We start from the raw sequence: 14,921 nt of genomic DNA on the forward strand, positions 1-14,921 counted from the left end.
AAAAGTTAAATTTCATCATCATTGAATTATTATTGGAATTTCGAGATCAACAGAAGCAACAGATAAATTTGACAGAACGGCATTTTTAAAAAAGACAAGATTAAAGAGGAGATTTCAAATTACTAAGTCTCTGACAGGGAATATATATTGCTTCATCTATTTCTTTTATCTTTAATGATGCTGAGAAGTATTGGGAACTGGTCCACAAAAAATTTCATAATATTTGAAAATGATGCATTGACAATTAATGAATTTATGCCTACCTCAGCTTTTATAAGAACATCATTTATCAATGGAAATTTGTTCACCACGTAGTAACACGTGGAATAAAATATTTCCTCAATGCACAAAAGAAGAAAATCTGTTGTTTTAGACTATCCATGACCGTAGTACTAGAAATGCCTACAATTAAGCCAGAATCATCCTTCTAGTTTAGTGTGAAATGGTAATTCAATAATGTCTATAGCTATTATTCTATAGCTAATGTCTATAGCTATTAAGCTTGCTTGGTCTGTATAGGACTTGCTTTCACAAGAAGTTTGTGATTCAGAACTTTTTCTTGAAGAATTCATTAATTTGTCTTCTTGAACATCTTCTTTTGGATCATGAACTGGATTTACGCATGAATCAGTGCTATTCACTAATGACTGCTTATTGTACTTTTAAATTTGATAACTTCAAATTAAACTCATGTGGCTTTCATTATTGACTCATTAACTGGAATTAACCTTCCCATTTTCTCATTAAACAGACTGGTAGTACAGCGGTAACATTTGACAAGGTTACCATTTGTCAGTGGCATTTTTCTGTATTTTTGTTGAAATAAAAAAAAATGTTTGCTACTTTGGCAACCAGGAAATATATTTCTGAATAGCAATGCCTGCATAATTGACAACGATTCCCAGGAAGATTATGTTCTATGATTAAAAATGCAAGCAATTGTTCGGCCCATATGATATCATTATGAGTATAAAATGCTACACCTACTTTTGCTGTAGGTGTAGCAATGTACTGTAAGTACATTTTCCTTATTCTTATTTTGTTTGCAAATACAGTCGAACTTCCCTATAAGGAATTCGATAAATCCAGTGAAAAAATTCTTTATAGAGAAATTTCGTTTCTATATAAAGAAAAAAGAAAATATCTTTTTTATTAGAAATTGTTATTTAATTAGAAAATTAAAATGAATCTACATTTATTTTTAATGTACTTTATTTCAAAAACACTTATTTAAATTACGTTTACACAATTTTCGCCGGTAAGTATCACAAATTAAAAAAGATCCGTAATTTTCGTTTGCACAGTACAATTAAAAAAATGTCTGATTCTCAAAGAAAACCTCACATTTGTTCAGAGCATTAAAAACATTATCAGGAACATTTTCACAAAACTGTAGACCCATACGAACCGTTTTAAAAGCGTTAATCTTCACGAGTTGGCTTTTCTACGGGTTGTTCTGATGTGTCTTCAGCGTCATCGTTAATTTGTTTGTGATCATGGTCGCGTCTAACACTAGCAGCAGTTTGATTTCCCGATGATTGTTCAGCAGTATTTTATCTTCATTTGGATGTTCTGTTGTAGTCAGATCTTGATCTACATAAACATAACTATCCAGTGTTATTTCATTTTCAATGTTTCCGGATGATTCTAATAATGTCCAAAAGTTTTTCAGTGAAAGGGGCAGTTCATCTTGTTCATCCAGTTGATGTTCGACTGCTGTATTCAATGCAAATCCCACTTTCGAAAAAAAATTTTGAATAGCGTATTCAGTGATATCGTTTGTCCAAACTGTTGCCGGTTCTGAGATGCGATATCTAAGGTTAATTGTAACTTCCAAGTTTCTATTTTCTGATAATTTCCCAATGATAATGCATTGGGAATCTTCATTATTATTCTCTTTCGATAATGAAATTTAAAATTTTTAATAATGCTTTGGTCCATTGAGTGGAGTTTTGACGTCACGTTTGGTGGTTAAAACAATAACTTCACACTTTTAAGTTTGGCAGAAATACTGGCAGGATGTGCTGGACAGTTGTCAGTTACCAACACGATTTTCCTTTTTTCTTTTGTTATACGCTTGTCTAGTTTTAATATCCAGTCTTCAAAGATATTACATGGATCACTGGTCATCCATGCTTTTTATTAAAAGTGTAGTCAACTTCCAAAGATTTTGTGCCATCTTGGAAAATTAAGACTAAAAGTCTTAGTTGTTCGCTTCCTGTCATATTTGCTCCAACTAGCACAGTGATTCTTTCTTTGCTTTGTTTTCTGCCAAAACATTTATCATCCTTAAAAGCAAGCGTTCTATTCAGTAAACATTTAAAGAATAAACCCATTTCATCAGCATTAAAAACATCCTTAGGTCCATATTCTTCCAAAATCTTCTGTAAGGTATAGTTCCTCCAACTATTGCAATCTTCTTCACTTACATTAACACTTTCTCCACAAATAACCTTTTCCACAATTCGTGGTGCTTCTTAAATTTATCTAGCCACCCAGTGCTCGCATTAAATTCTGTATGTCCCAGGGACTGTGCAAATTTCAGAGCTTGTTGCTTAATTATTGGACCCGATATTGGTATATTCTTTTCACATATCATTTGCACCCATTTTAGAACAGCTTTATCAACATCTTCATATATACACAACTTAATTCGCTTCTTGTCTGCTCCTCCTTCAATTGCATTTAAAATTGATTCTTGATTTTTTAAAATCGTAGATAAGCTGCTTGCAGGTATGCCATATTTCTCTGCAATATCTTTTTTCTTAAAACACTGGTCAATATCATGAAGAATCTTTACTTTATCATTAATACTTAAACACTTTCTCTTCAACATTGTTTCCACAAATGTAAAAATTACTGGACTGCAGCTCTTACGGATACATATGTCAAAAACTTCGATGGTTCGACTGTTGATGATCCTGCTCAGATAGCAAACAAACTGAATGAGTATTTTGCATCTACATTCACACATGAGGAATTATTAAGGTTTGAAAATGGCAGAAGGTTATCAAATTGTAGCAGGATACTTAATGATTCTGTAATAACTGAGAGCAAAGTGGAGGAGAAATTGTTGAAGTTAAACATAAGAAAAGCACCTGGGGTGGATGGGATCTATCCAGTTATATTAAAGGAGGCGGCAAAGCAACTAAGCAAACCCTTAGCTATAATTATGAGAGCATCCATGGACTCAGGGGAGGTTCCCACAGACTGGAGCTGTACAAATGTATCCCCAATTCACAAAGGGGGATCGAAGGGTGACACGAGTAATTACAGACCAGTTAATTTAACTTCTGTTCCGGGTAAAATAATGGAGTCACTGGTTAAAGATGCATTGCAGGATCATCTAGACAAGACTGCAGCAATAATTCAGATGCAGCATGGATTTAAAGGAAAGTCTTGTCTGACAAATTTGATTGGATATTATGATGTGGTTACAAAGGAACTGGATGCAAAAAATAATTTTGATATCATATATTTGGATTTCAGGAAAGCTTTTGACACTGTTGCACATGGAAGACTATTGTACAAATTGGAGCAGAATGGTATTAAGGGTAAGTTGCTACAATGGATAAAAGGATGGTTAAGTGGGAGAAGACAGAAGGTGGTAATCAATGGGTGCTGCTCTTTGGGGACTAATGTTATTAGTGGAGTCCCACAGGGTTCGGTGTTAGGTCCACTGTTGTTTTGTATATTTATCAATGATATTGATGAAGGTATATCAGGCTTAATGTCGAAGTTTGCAGATGATACAAAGGTTGGCAGGGTTGTTAATGACAGTAATGGCAGTGTGCTACTGCAACAGGATCTAGATAATTTGGGCAGATGGGCTAAGAAGTGGCAACTGAAGTTTAACCTTGACAAATGCAAAGTACTGCATATGGGTAGAAGTAACCCCAGAGAAACGTACCAACTATGTGGTACTACACTTAAGGAGGTAGAAAATGAAAAAGATCTGGGAGTAATTGTGCAGTCAGATATGAAGTTTTCTGAGCAATGCAGACAGGCTGCCAGGGCAGATCATGGGGTTTTGTCAATGATATATAGGAATTTTGCTAGCAGGGAAAAGGAGGTGATTGTCCCTCTGTATAAAGCAATGGTCAGGCCATGCCTTGTGTACTGTGTACAGGTCTTCAGGCCTCATTTTAGGAAGAATGTAGATTTACTTGAGCATGTACAGAGAAGGGCAACAAGATTGGTGAGGGGAATGAAGGGGATCCTCTTACCATGAGAGGCTTAAGTTCTGCAAATTGCAGTGGCTGGAGACTAGGCACCTGCACGGTGATCTGATTGAGGTGTATAAGGCCTTGAATGGGTTGAGCACGCTGAATTCTGATGGGATCCTTCCACTTGTTCAGATTACAAACCTAAGGGGGCATAAATTCAAATTAAGAAAGGACAGATGTAGAATAGATGTGCAGAAATTTGCCTTTAGCCAGGGGGTGGTTAATTGCTGGAACAAACTTCCATCTGTCATTGTGGAAGTTGATAGGTTGAATAAATTTAAGGAGGAACTGGACAGGCATTTGGAGGGAATGGTGTGTTTTTTTTTTTTTTTTTTTTTGTTTGGCTGATGCTGCATAAGCTCATACACTTGCTTTCTTGCATCACATGCCACTACTACTACTTCACTGTGCTGGCCATATAGTGAATTGTTAGTAGCGCCTACTGAATGACGTTCCCTTGCCAATTCAACAGTATCACATGACTTTTCCTATCAATCACTTTGAAGAAATATATGACTTTCATTCATATATACACAATAGAAAATTTACGGTTAATGTATGCTGTTTGTTACTTTTCAGGAAAAAAAAAAAAAATACAAGAGCATATAGCTTATGTGATTGATGACAAATTGTTCTAAAAGAACGAAATTTAAAAAAAAAAAAAAAAATTTTCATGAAAACCATCTACTAGGAGTCCAGTTAGATGAGAACGGACATATCATGTATTGATTGACACGAAGGTCACATGGTACTGTTGAGGTGAGAAGCGAATGTCACTCAGTAGGCATTACTAAAAACTGACTATAGTAGCATTCTATGTATTGCCGACGCAGCACGCTAAAGGCTTACTGCAGCGAATTTCGTTTTCCTCTGGGCCAACATCAATTTACAAATCTATCCTATTTATTGCAAAGTTTATGACCACTTTTAAGAAAACCCATTTGGTTTTATAACTGTAACAAAAATGAAACACAGACCCTCCTACAGGCATCAAGGGCCACAAGTATTCACTAAAAGGATCATTAATTCCAGATGCTAATGCGTAATTTCGGAGGGAAGGAGGTCGTATATTTGAGCGGCTGTTTAGCAGTAAATGCTTGAAAATCTTCAAAAATGCTTTTACTAATTTTTTTTCAAAATTCGTTAGAGAGAGACTAACACTTCGCTATATGGGGTTAATTTTACATGTAATTTCGTTTCAAGGTGCAATGTTTTGCGAAAAAATTCGTAATATAGAGAAATTCGTTAAATAGAAGTTCGTAATAGAGAAGTTCCACTGTATCTGATTACATCACAAATTCCATCACTTTAAACTCAAAAATCATATCGACATGCAGTACACAAAGCAAGCATGTTACCTATTCCAGATTTTACAAAATAATGAAAATCTTGCATATATGAGGTAATGCAAGATTTTCCTATAAAATGAACAAAAAGTTTGAGCACCAATTCTATATCTTGAAATTGTGTTATCATAGTGAGTATCATGATCAGTAACAGACCTTGGCAGTAATGCACAAACCACCTTTTTTTTCACCCTGAAAAATTTGGTAATGTCAAGTTTGTGCCTTGGATCTTCACTAATGATCATAGAGAGCAGCAAGTTCCTGCAAAAAAGTGTAGGTTTGCATCAACATGCTGCTGCACACCTACACTTTTTTGTTTCAATTATTACCAACGACAAATTGTCAGTGCGTGGTAATGACCAAGAAACAAAGACCGAGTCCTCTGAATGGAATATTCAGCCTTCTCTGAGGCCCAAAAAAGGCAAGGTGATTTTGTCAAAATCTGATGATCATGCTTATTGTACTTTCTGATTCAGAGGACATTGTTCATTATGAATTTGTCTCGCATGGTCAAACAGTCAACCAGAAATACTACAAAACAGTTCTATGGCAATAGGACATACTGTTGAGAAAAAAATGGATTGAAAAAGTGAGCTTTGGGGAACTTGTCAGTTGCATCATGACAATTTCCCTGCACATTTAGCACTTTTAATTCAATAACTTTTGGCAAAGCACTCCATCACTATGCTCCCCCAATCTGCCCCACTCACCAGATTTAGCTTCCTTCCCTACCCCCTGAATTAAAGTCCCTACAGGAATTATGAGAAATTCCAAAAGAAGCCTAAAGAAACTGCAGAGATTTTGAAATATGTATATTAGTCCAATTCTCAAACTTTTTGATCACTCCTCATGCCTTCTTAAATTATACATTGTATTTTTTTGGCATCTTACTGAAAGACATTGTTGATTGTAGTTAAAAAAAAAGATGGAGAAAAACTCTTGTTAAAAAAAAGTGGTGAGATGTTGTTGTTGTTATTTGGTTTTTCGGAGCATTAACAACTAAGGCCATATTGCTCCGGAGATATGCGGTGGTCATTCCCTGACCTCTCGGCATCCTCCGTATTTGGTGGTCACAGGCTCGAACCCTAATCTAATCAAGAAGCATGTGCTATGAACTGCTGCTCCTGCCTACCTGGCTATGGAGGCACCTCAAAATGGTGAGTTGGAGAGGGGATCAAATCAAGCTAAAAAAGACAGGTTTTCCATATTAATCCCAGAGAACTGACAGCTGAGGTTTTTGAATCACATTGCTTGTCTTTCCTTTGCTGCTTTCACATTGCTTTTTTTGAGATCATCAAAAACCCCTCCTCCCACATCATAGGTCAAAGTCCAAATGCTCCACTTCTATTCTATTGATTACATGCCTTTCAGAGCTTTTGATACAAAAGATGAATTCCATCAGCATGCATTCCAAGTCAATGGTAATACAATCTAACTGCTACCAAGAAACCCTGATCCACTGGCTGAATCAGATCTCATCTATACCTCAGGGGGCTCTCGATAACAGTATAGTGGTTTTGTTTGTCACTCATTTGGAGAGGTCTCGGTTAGAGTCCCATTATATATAGGAGGAATTTCTAAATCCTCTTCAATCAGAGCTGCAATTAGCCAATCTCAGGTGGAGGGAGTTAGGGTTTCAGCCAGCACAATGTGAACATCGGCCCATAAACATGTACAAACAGAATGATGCAATATGGTCTAAGTTGCCAATGAGTCTAAAATTCAACAAAACGACTCAGTAGAATAACTGCACAGAAACAATACATACACATGGTAGAAATGTAACTTGGAGAGAAACTACCTGTGAATCATTAGAGTTACAAATGTTAAATAGGTATGTTGTACAAAGCCATAACTCATGAATAATCAAAAATATGAATATCAAGAGTTTATACAGTAGAACCTCAAAAAATCAATATTCAAAAAATGAAATTTGCAAAAATCTGGCACTTTTAAATATTTCTCTGAGTGTAGTTGACTATACAAGGTGTGCAGGGGGTGGGGTGGGGAGGGAATAACTAGCCATACTTAGAAAGAGCATCACAGGTAACTGATTTATGCATTATGATCCATTAATAAGTTTACCACCAGTTTCTTTCTATTCTACATGTTTCTTATGCTGTATGTCATTAATACTATGCATTTTCAGTGTATAAAATCAATCATTTTGTGAGACATTTCAGTTCTCATTATAATACTTAATAGTACAGTAATATATTTTTTAAGGAGGTTTGATTGCTAAAATTATATTGCAATTTATAACTCATATTAAAAAATATTGTACAATTGCACCATCCATACCCGAGGCAGCAATCGAACCCACAACCTTTATTTCTTAGGCAAGTAAAAATCCAGTGGTATGAGTTAACATTTTAGCTTAATTCTGGTGACTGTTGTTCTGTGGAAATTATAGGAATCAGAGCTACTGCATTATCAAATAAAAAATTATCCATGAATATTTGGTGTATGAGAATGACCTTCAAAAAATTGGAATTTTTCAATTTTCAGCACGTGGATCCCGAGGATGCTGGATTTATGAAGCATTATTACAGATAAAAACTTAACCTAGGCAACATAATTAAACTTGAGATTAAAATAGCTTAATAACATGACATAATAAAATGGTTGGCTGACATATTCTAAGCATGTGTGCCAACTGGTACCAACCAATCATGGTTACCATCCACGTGGCAGAAGTGTGTGGGGGGTGAGGAATGAATGAAATAGAAGAATGGTAGCTCTAGTCGCCATAAATACGTATCACACTTTCATTTTAAATGATTAGTTCATTTCTTTGCATAAACAGCCAATATTTATTAGGATAATCCTTGATTTACATGGAGTTTTTAATACTCTCATGAGTTTATAAAACTTCCTTGTAGATAATTTTCTTTACAGATGTTTTTACTTTATAGTGGTAACATTTTTCGCTGTGGAACATGCAATCACAAATGTTCCTACTACTGTCTTTTGGAGAATGGAAAAACTAGACTTAATTCATCCTCTTGCCATTTATGTGCCATAATATGTTTGTATTTATTTAGTTGAAAAGGAGCATATCCACATGGCACACATCACTGCGAACATTTCCTAGATAATCCTAGCACCTCCTATTTTAAGACTACAAATTTGTTATAAATAGGGTTCGGATTTTTATGTATTATCATAATTTATTTTTCGTTTAGGTAAAGGCAAGAAACTTAGTGAGGCGATGTTACATGGTCTGGGGATCCTAAAGAAGTGTGTTTGTAATTTCATATTTCATCATATTTTACACATTAAGTCATAATTTCAAAAAATATATGAAATATATTTAATAGCATATTTTATACTTGTCGACATAAAATTTTCATATTTCGTCTTACGATAATTGACAAATTATTTATCAAATTGATTTAAAATATATTTCTAAAAACCGTAGGAATTTACATTTAATCATTTCACATCCCAGCGTGGGCGGGCACAAGCGGCTAAATCCCAAAGTTATTTTGAGTGGCTGGTCAGTCACTCACAATGACATATTAGCATAATTTTTGCTATAATTTAAAACTTTACAGTAGTTTCGCCTTATACTGAGTTCAAAGAATTATTATTCATTCAACTTATTTTATACAGTAGAAACTTCAGATGTTGGCGAAATGAAGCCAAAATAAAGCAAAATTGAGCTTTTTAGAAATTGGATTTCTTCTGTGGTTAAAGAAGTCTAAAGACACATACCAAACGGATGGAAAAATAATATATTGCAACACATGCAATAAAGAGGTAGTCAAATTAATTAATTACCTGGTAATAGCATATTTTATGGTATGAGATCTATCATAATTTTTATTTTTGGATGCTTTGATATATAGACATTCCAAATTTAATGCTCATGCATATTAGTTTTTTCATACAATTTTTCAAATAAATCGGAAAATAATAAAAAATTTTATAAATAATCTTAAATAAATATACATGTATAAATACGTTTTTAAGATACCCGAGGAAGCTAAATCCATATCTGAAGCACAGGAAATTTTTGGTAAGGAGAAGGTATCCCACGATGTTGCTTATATTGACAGTAATTTCTCTTCCCTATCTTCCTCGATTACTAAACTGGAGGCGAAAGATATGCCTCTAATTAAAGCTATAGAGACCATTCGAAAACCAAAGGAAAAGATGAAACAAGTTCCGGGGGAGATCGGAGAAAAAATTGTTAATAAACTAGATGCAGTTTTCGCTAGAAACCAGGCTCATTCCACCATATGCAAAATTTCCCAAGTTTTGGAGGGTACGGCCGTTAAGGGACTTCCTCTAGCTCCTGATGTCATTAAGGCATTTAATTTTGATCTGATCACATCTTGTGATGTTGAGAGCTCCTTCTCTGCTCAAAAGTGAATATTAGCAGATGATAGAAGGAGATTAACTCCAAAACATTTGGAGTGGATACAGGTATCGCAATGCTATGGAAAGTATTTAGCAACTCAAGTGTTAGTAGCCTAGTACCTTAGCCTATACATTTTGGTTTTTGTATGTTTAAAAAAATTTTATTTTAATATTTATACTTAAAAAAAAAAAAAAAAAAACAACTTGCAAATTGTGATATTTTCATTATATTACTTGTTAGAAATTTGTATAACAAGTTGTTGTTCAACTTTAAAAGAATAAATAAAGTAAATATTATCATTTATACAGTATGTAAAGGTAAATTATTTTGTCATATTTGGTTAAATTTAATGACATATTTTCATCATGTTTTGACATTTTTAAGGTCATAAAAATCCAGACCCTAGTTATAAATACAGATTTATAATAAATTTGTATTGCACGATTACAAACAAATACATTATTACATTTTTTTTGGCTCTCCACACACAAACAGTTCATCCAGGTATTTCCTTTCTTCCATTTAATTATAACGAAAATAATGTAAATGACCACTTACTGTTTGCCATCTCTAGTCCAACCTACTCTTACTAAATATTCTAAATCTGGGCACAAATTCTGGAGAGGTTCAGCAAGTTGTAACAACACTACACCATCTACCTAAATAACAGAAAACAAACACCATACAATTTAATCATTAAAAATGAAAACTTAAGGCCTAAATTAATCTAGGGCTTAATTTTTCATCTAAAAATTACTTAATTTGTGCCAAAATAACTTAATTTATCAAAAGGTTAAATAAAATGCTGGCAGTTATATTGAGAAAAATGTGCTTTTAATTCAATCAAATGGGGAAAATTTATGTTTTTCAGTTGGAAAGAAGGATGTTTCTTTCCCCTCAAAATAACACTTCTAGTAGGCGGTTCTGCAGAACCTGTTGTTATAAAAGCAAATACAAAGTGGATAAAAAACAACACTTCTTTTTTAAAAATAAAAAAAAATAATAATAACCGAAACACACAAGGAATTATATACTACTTAGTATTGTGCGTGAGTTGGAAAGACAGAAGATACTTCTTGACACGAGACTTGATTTCCGTAGACTTGTCATTTTTGGAAAATATACATGGAGGAAGGTAGTTCCAGAAAACAGATGTTGTTGTTGTTTGGTTTTTAGAAGCACTAGCAACTAAGGCCACATTGCTCCGAGGATATGCGGTGGTCATTCCCTGACTTTTCCGCATCCTCCGTATCTGGTGGTCACGGCTTGAACCTTGGTCTAATCAAGAAGCGTGTGCTACACACTGCCGCTCCTGCCCACCTGACTAAGAAAACAGATGTAGAAGAGATAAATGAGGAAAGAAAAAATTAAAAGTTGGTTCTGTGAGTTTGGAATTGAAAAGTGAACGATTGTCACATCTGTAATTCCCCAACTCTCTTACAAACCAGTCCAAACACAGGCTAGTTTGTAAGAGAGTTGGGGAATTACAGATGAGAGAATAGGGGACTCATTCACCAATTCAGAAGAATAGTGCCCATGAAATTATCTACAGAAAAATATGCAACAGAAACTGAAAATCTATGAAACAGAGAGTAGAGAGAGACTATAAGAAATTGGTCGTTAATTAACCTGATCGCACTAGTTTAAATCGAGTCTAGGAGCCTGAGTGAGATTTTCGGAGCACCACCCAAGATATGGGAACAATATTCCATCAAAGAATAGATTTAAGAACTTGTAGAGTGAGCAATTATGTTGAATAAAAATTATGCTAAAAGTGAAAAAAGAAAACCCAGAACATCACAGAAACCATATCTGTGATGATGTTATACTAAGAGAGTTCAGAAGTCAGGTTAATATCTATTAGATATATATGATCTTATCTAGCAATATGAGTGTCATTAAAGATGAGCATAGGAATAGTAGACTTTTGCTGCAAGAAATAAAACAGACTGAGTTTTAGGAGGACTGTGGCTGACTATGTTTTCTTGATCCCACTGGAGAATTACTTGGATATCTGCATTTAAGAACTGGTGATAGATATTTGAGAATTTGAAACTTTGTGCAGAGAAAGGTTTCTCAAACTGGAGAGTGGAATGTATAGAATTTCCATTCAGTGGAAGGTTATTAATATACAAGAGGAAAAGACCAGCAGACACACAACAATATACCACCACTTACAACAATGAGTGATTAGAGAGAAAACTGGATACACACTTGTAAAAAACCATCATTAATCCATAAGCTGGGAGCATGTTTAGAAAACTTTTATGCCAAACACACTCAAAAGCCTTAGAAATGTGAAGAGAGATTGCTCGAGTTTCACCAGATTTCCTGTTGAAGTTTAGTATTAGTTATTAGCATATAGCGCACAAGGTAGTCGTTGTTATGGGCCTATATGAGAGCTTGAAGGACAGGGTGGATGCCCTCGAAGGATCAAAATTGAGGGGCCCTTCAATGCCAGGATTTGCACTTGGTCATCACGCAACACAGCGGCAACCCCCCCACCCCTGTGAGTTTAAGTCACAGGGTGGGGGGTGGGAAAGTCTTGCCTGACCAATTTGATTGGATACTATGATGCAGTCGCAAAAGAACTGGATGCAGGGAATAACTTCGATATTATATATTTGGATCTTAGAAAGGCTTTTGATACTGTTGCACATGGAAGACTGCTACACAAATTGGAGCAGTGTGGCATTGGAGGCAAATTGCTGATGGATAAAGGGATGGTTGAGGGGGAGAAGAGAGAGAGTGGTAATCAATGGACACTGCTCATCGTGGACTAATGTTATTAGTGGAGTCCCTCAGGGTTCAGTGTTGGGTCCATTATTGTTTTCTATATTTATAAATGATACTGATGATGGTACATCAAGCTTAATGTCCAAGTTTGCAGACGACACAAAGGTTGGCAGGGTTGTTAAGGACACTACTGACGCTATGCTGCTGTAACAGGATCTGGAAAGGTTGAGCAGATGGGCTGAAAGGTGGCAAATGAAGTTTAACATTGACAAATGTAGAGTATTACATAGAGGAAACAGCAACCCCAGAGCAACATATCAACTCTGTGGTACTACCCTGACAGTGGTAGAGAATGAAAAGGACCTGGGGGTAATTGTGCAGGCAGATATGAAGTTCTCTGAGTAGTGCAGACGGGCTGCAAGAGTAGCTCATGGTGTCTTGCCAATGATATACAGGAATTTTTCTAGCAGGGATAAGGAGGTGATTATTCCCTTGTATAAGGCAATTGGTCAGGTCACACCTTGAGTACTGTATACAGGTCTGGAGGCCTCATTTCAAAAAGGATGTAGAGCTGCTGGAACGAGTACAGAGAAGGGCAACAAGATTAGTGAATGGAACAAAGGGTTGCTCTTATGAAGAAAGGCTTAATTGCAAATTACAGTGTCTGGACCAGGCACCGGTGAGGTGATCTGATAGAGGTGTATAAAGTCTTCAATGGTTTGAGCATGCTCAATGCCGATGGGATTCTTCCTCTTGCTCAGAATAATCACCTGAGAGGGCATAAATTCAGATTGAGGAAAGACAGATGTAGGATAGATGTGTGGAAATTTGCCTTTAGCCAGCGGGTAGTTGGTTGATGGAACAGACTTCCATCCCTTGTTGTGGAAGTTGGTAGCCTAAACAAATTTAAGGCTCAGCTGGACAGGTATTTCGAACAAGCGGAGGGGTTTTTTTTTTTTTTGGCTGATGCTGCATAAGCTTGCTTTCTTGCATTATATGCCTCTACTAATGCTGTCATGGACCATTGATAAAAAAAAAAAAAAAAAGATAGACAAATTATGCACTTCCCTCCTCACATAGGTGGTAACTAACCAGTCAACCTTTAAATTTCTTCAAATTGTCAGCTTCAACTACCTGCAGAGACAACTTGTTCCAGTAATCAACAAGTTGGCTAATCTAGCCTAAACCTCTTCCTCCATAATTTGAATTTATGGCACCTAGCTCTAGAATTCTTCATAACAGTGAAAATTTTGGTTTTGTTCATTTTACCCTCCGAAAACCTTATAAGCGTCCATCAGGTTCTAAGGTACCTAGTTGCCGTGCTGTGTAACTCACATAATCGAAGTCTTTGCTTGTAGGGCCAACCTCAATTGTAATTGAAGTGCAGTCTTACAAATGCCTTACACAGTGGGATTATGACCTCTCTATCTCTACAGGCTATTGTTAGATACATAATTGACAGAGCACCATGGACTTTCCTGGCAACCTGTTTACACTGATCAGAGAATTTCATATCTGCCCATATCATAATTCCCAGATCCCTTTCTTCTGCTACTTTTCAATTCAACCCACCAAATACATAACTTATTTTTGGATTGCTATTCCCCAAGTGCAGAACTAGCATCTTGCCGTTAAAACATAGCTGCCACTTTTCTGACCATTCGGGAAACCTGTTAAATAAATAAGTACTTCAGTGTTTGATCCAGGAAGTTTAATAAAAAAAAAAAATTACATGTAGCTTTTGGGGTTAAATGGACCCCTTCATCAGCAATTCTAACAGGATAAAGATGTTAGAAACAAAATTTTTAACAAATACAGAGTTGTGCATGCATGAGATTAAACATTCAACTACTAGGTTGCTGCTCATTGTTGTTGCATGGACGTGTGTGGATTTGCTGCCAGAATTTATCCAGTTTCAAGGTAGTTGCCTCTAAGATAGGGTGTAGCCTTGTGCCCTTGCAGCAATTCATAGTTCTTGAATTGCATGAGATGTTAAGTGACTCTAGCCAGAGACGGTGGCAAAAGTGTCTGGATTGGTCAATCATTTCATAATTGCATTTGGAGTTAAGGTCATGATGGGTTGACCAGAAGTGTTCCGCGATTGCGGACTGGTCAATCTCACTAAGGCGGATTGACTTGTGTTCTGCAAGGCAGTCTTGCAGGCGTCTCAAGCTCTCTCCTATGTAGAAGCTGCCACAATATTTCAAGTTATGCAGTATACCACCCCGCTGCGCAAAAGAGGGGCGA

The 14,921-nt window shown here is 35.8% G+C and overlaps 1 protein-coding gene across 1 annotated transcript in view; it reads right to left on the reverse strand.

Moving 5' to 3' along the window:
• Positions 1-14,921, reverse strand: part of LOC150089729 (dipeptidyl peptidase 9) — a 483,518-nt gene that overhangs the window by 281,077 nt on the left and 187,520 nt on the right. The window contains 1 exon segment of the mRNA XM_090390084.1: positions 10,497-10,597. Coding sequence (XP_090246210.1) covers positions 10,497-10,597 — 101 coding nt within the window.

The sequence above is a fragment of the Mastigoproctus giganteus genome, chromosome 2 (assembly GCF_048544385.1).
Source record: "Mastigoproctus giganteus isolate SK-2022 chromosome 2, ASM4854438v1, whole genome shotgun sequence".
Classification (NCBI taxonomy): Eukaryota; Metazoa; Arthropoda; class Arachnida; order Uropygi; family Thelyphonidae; genus Mastigoproctus; species Mastigoproctus giganteus.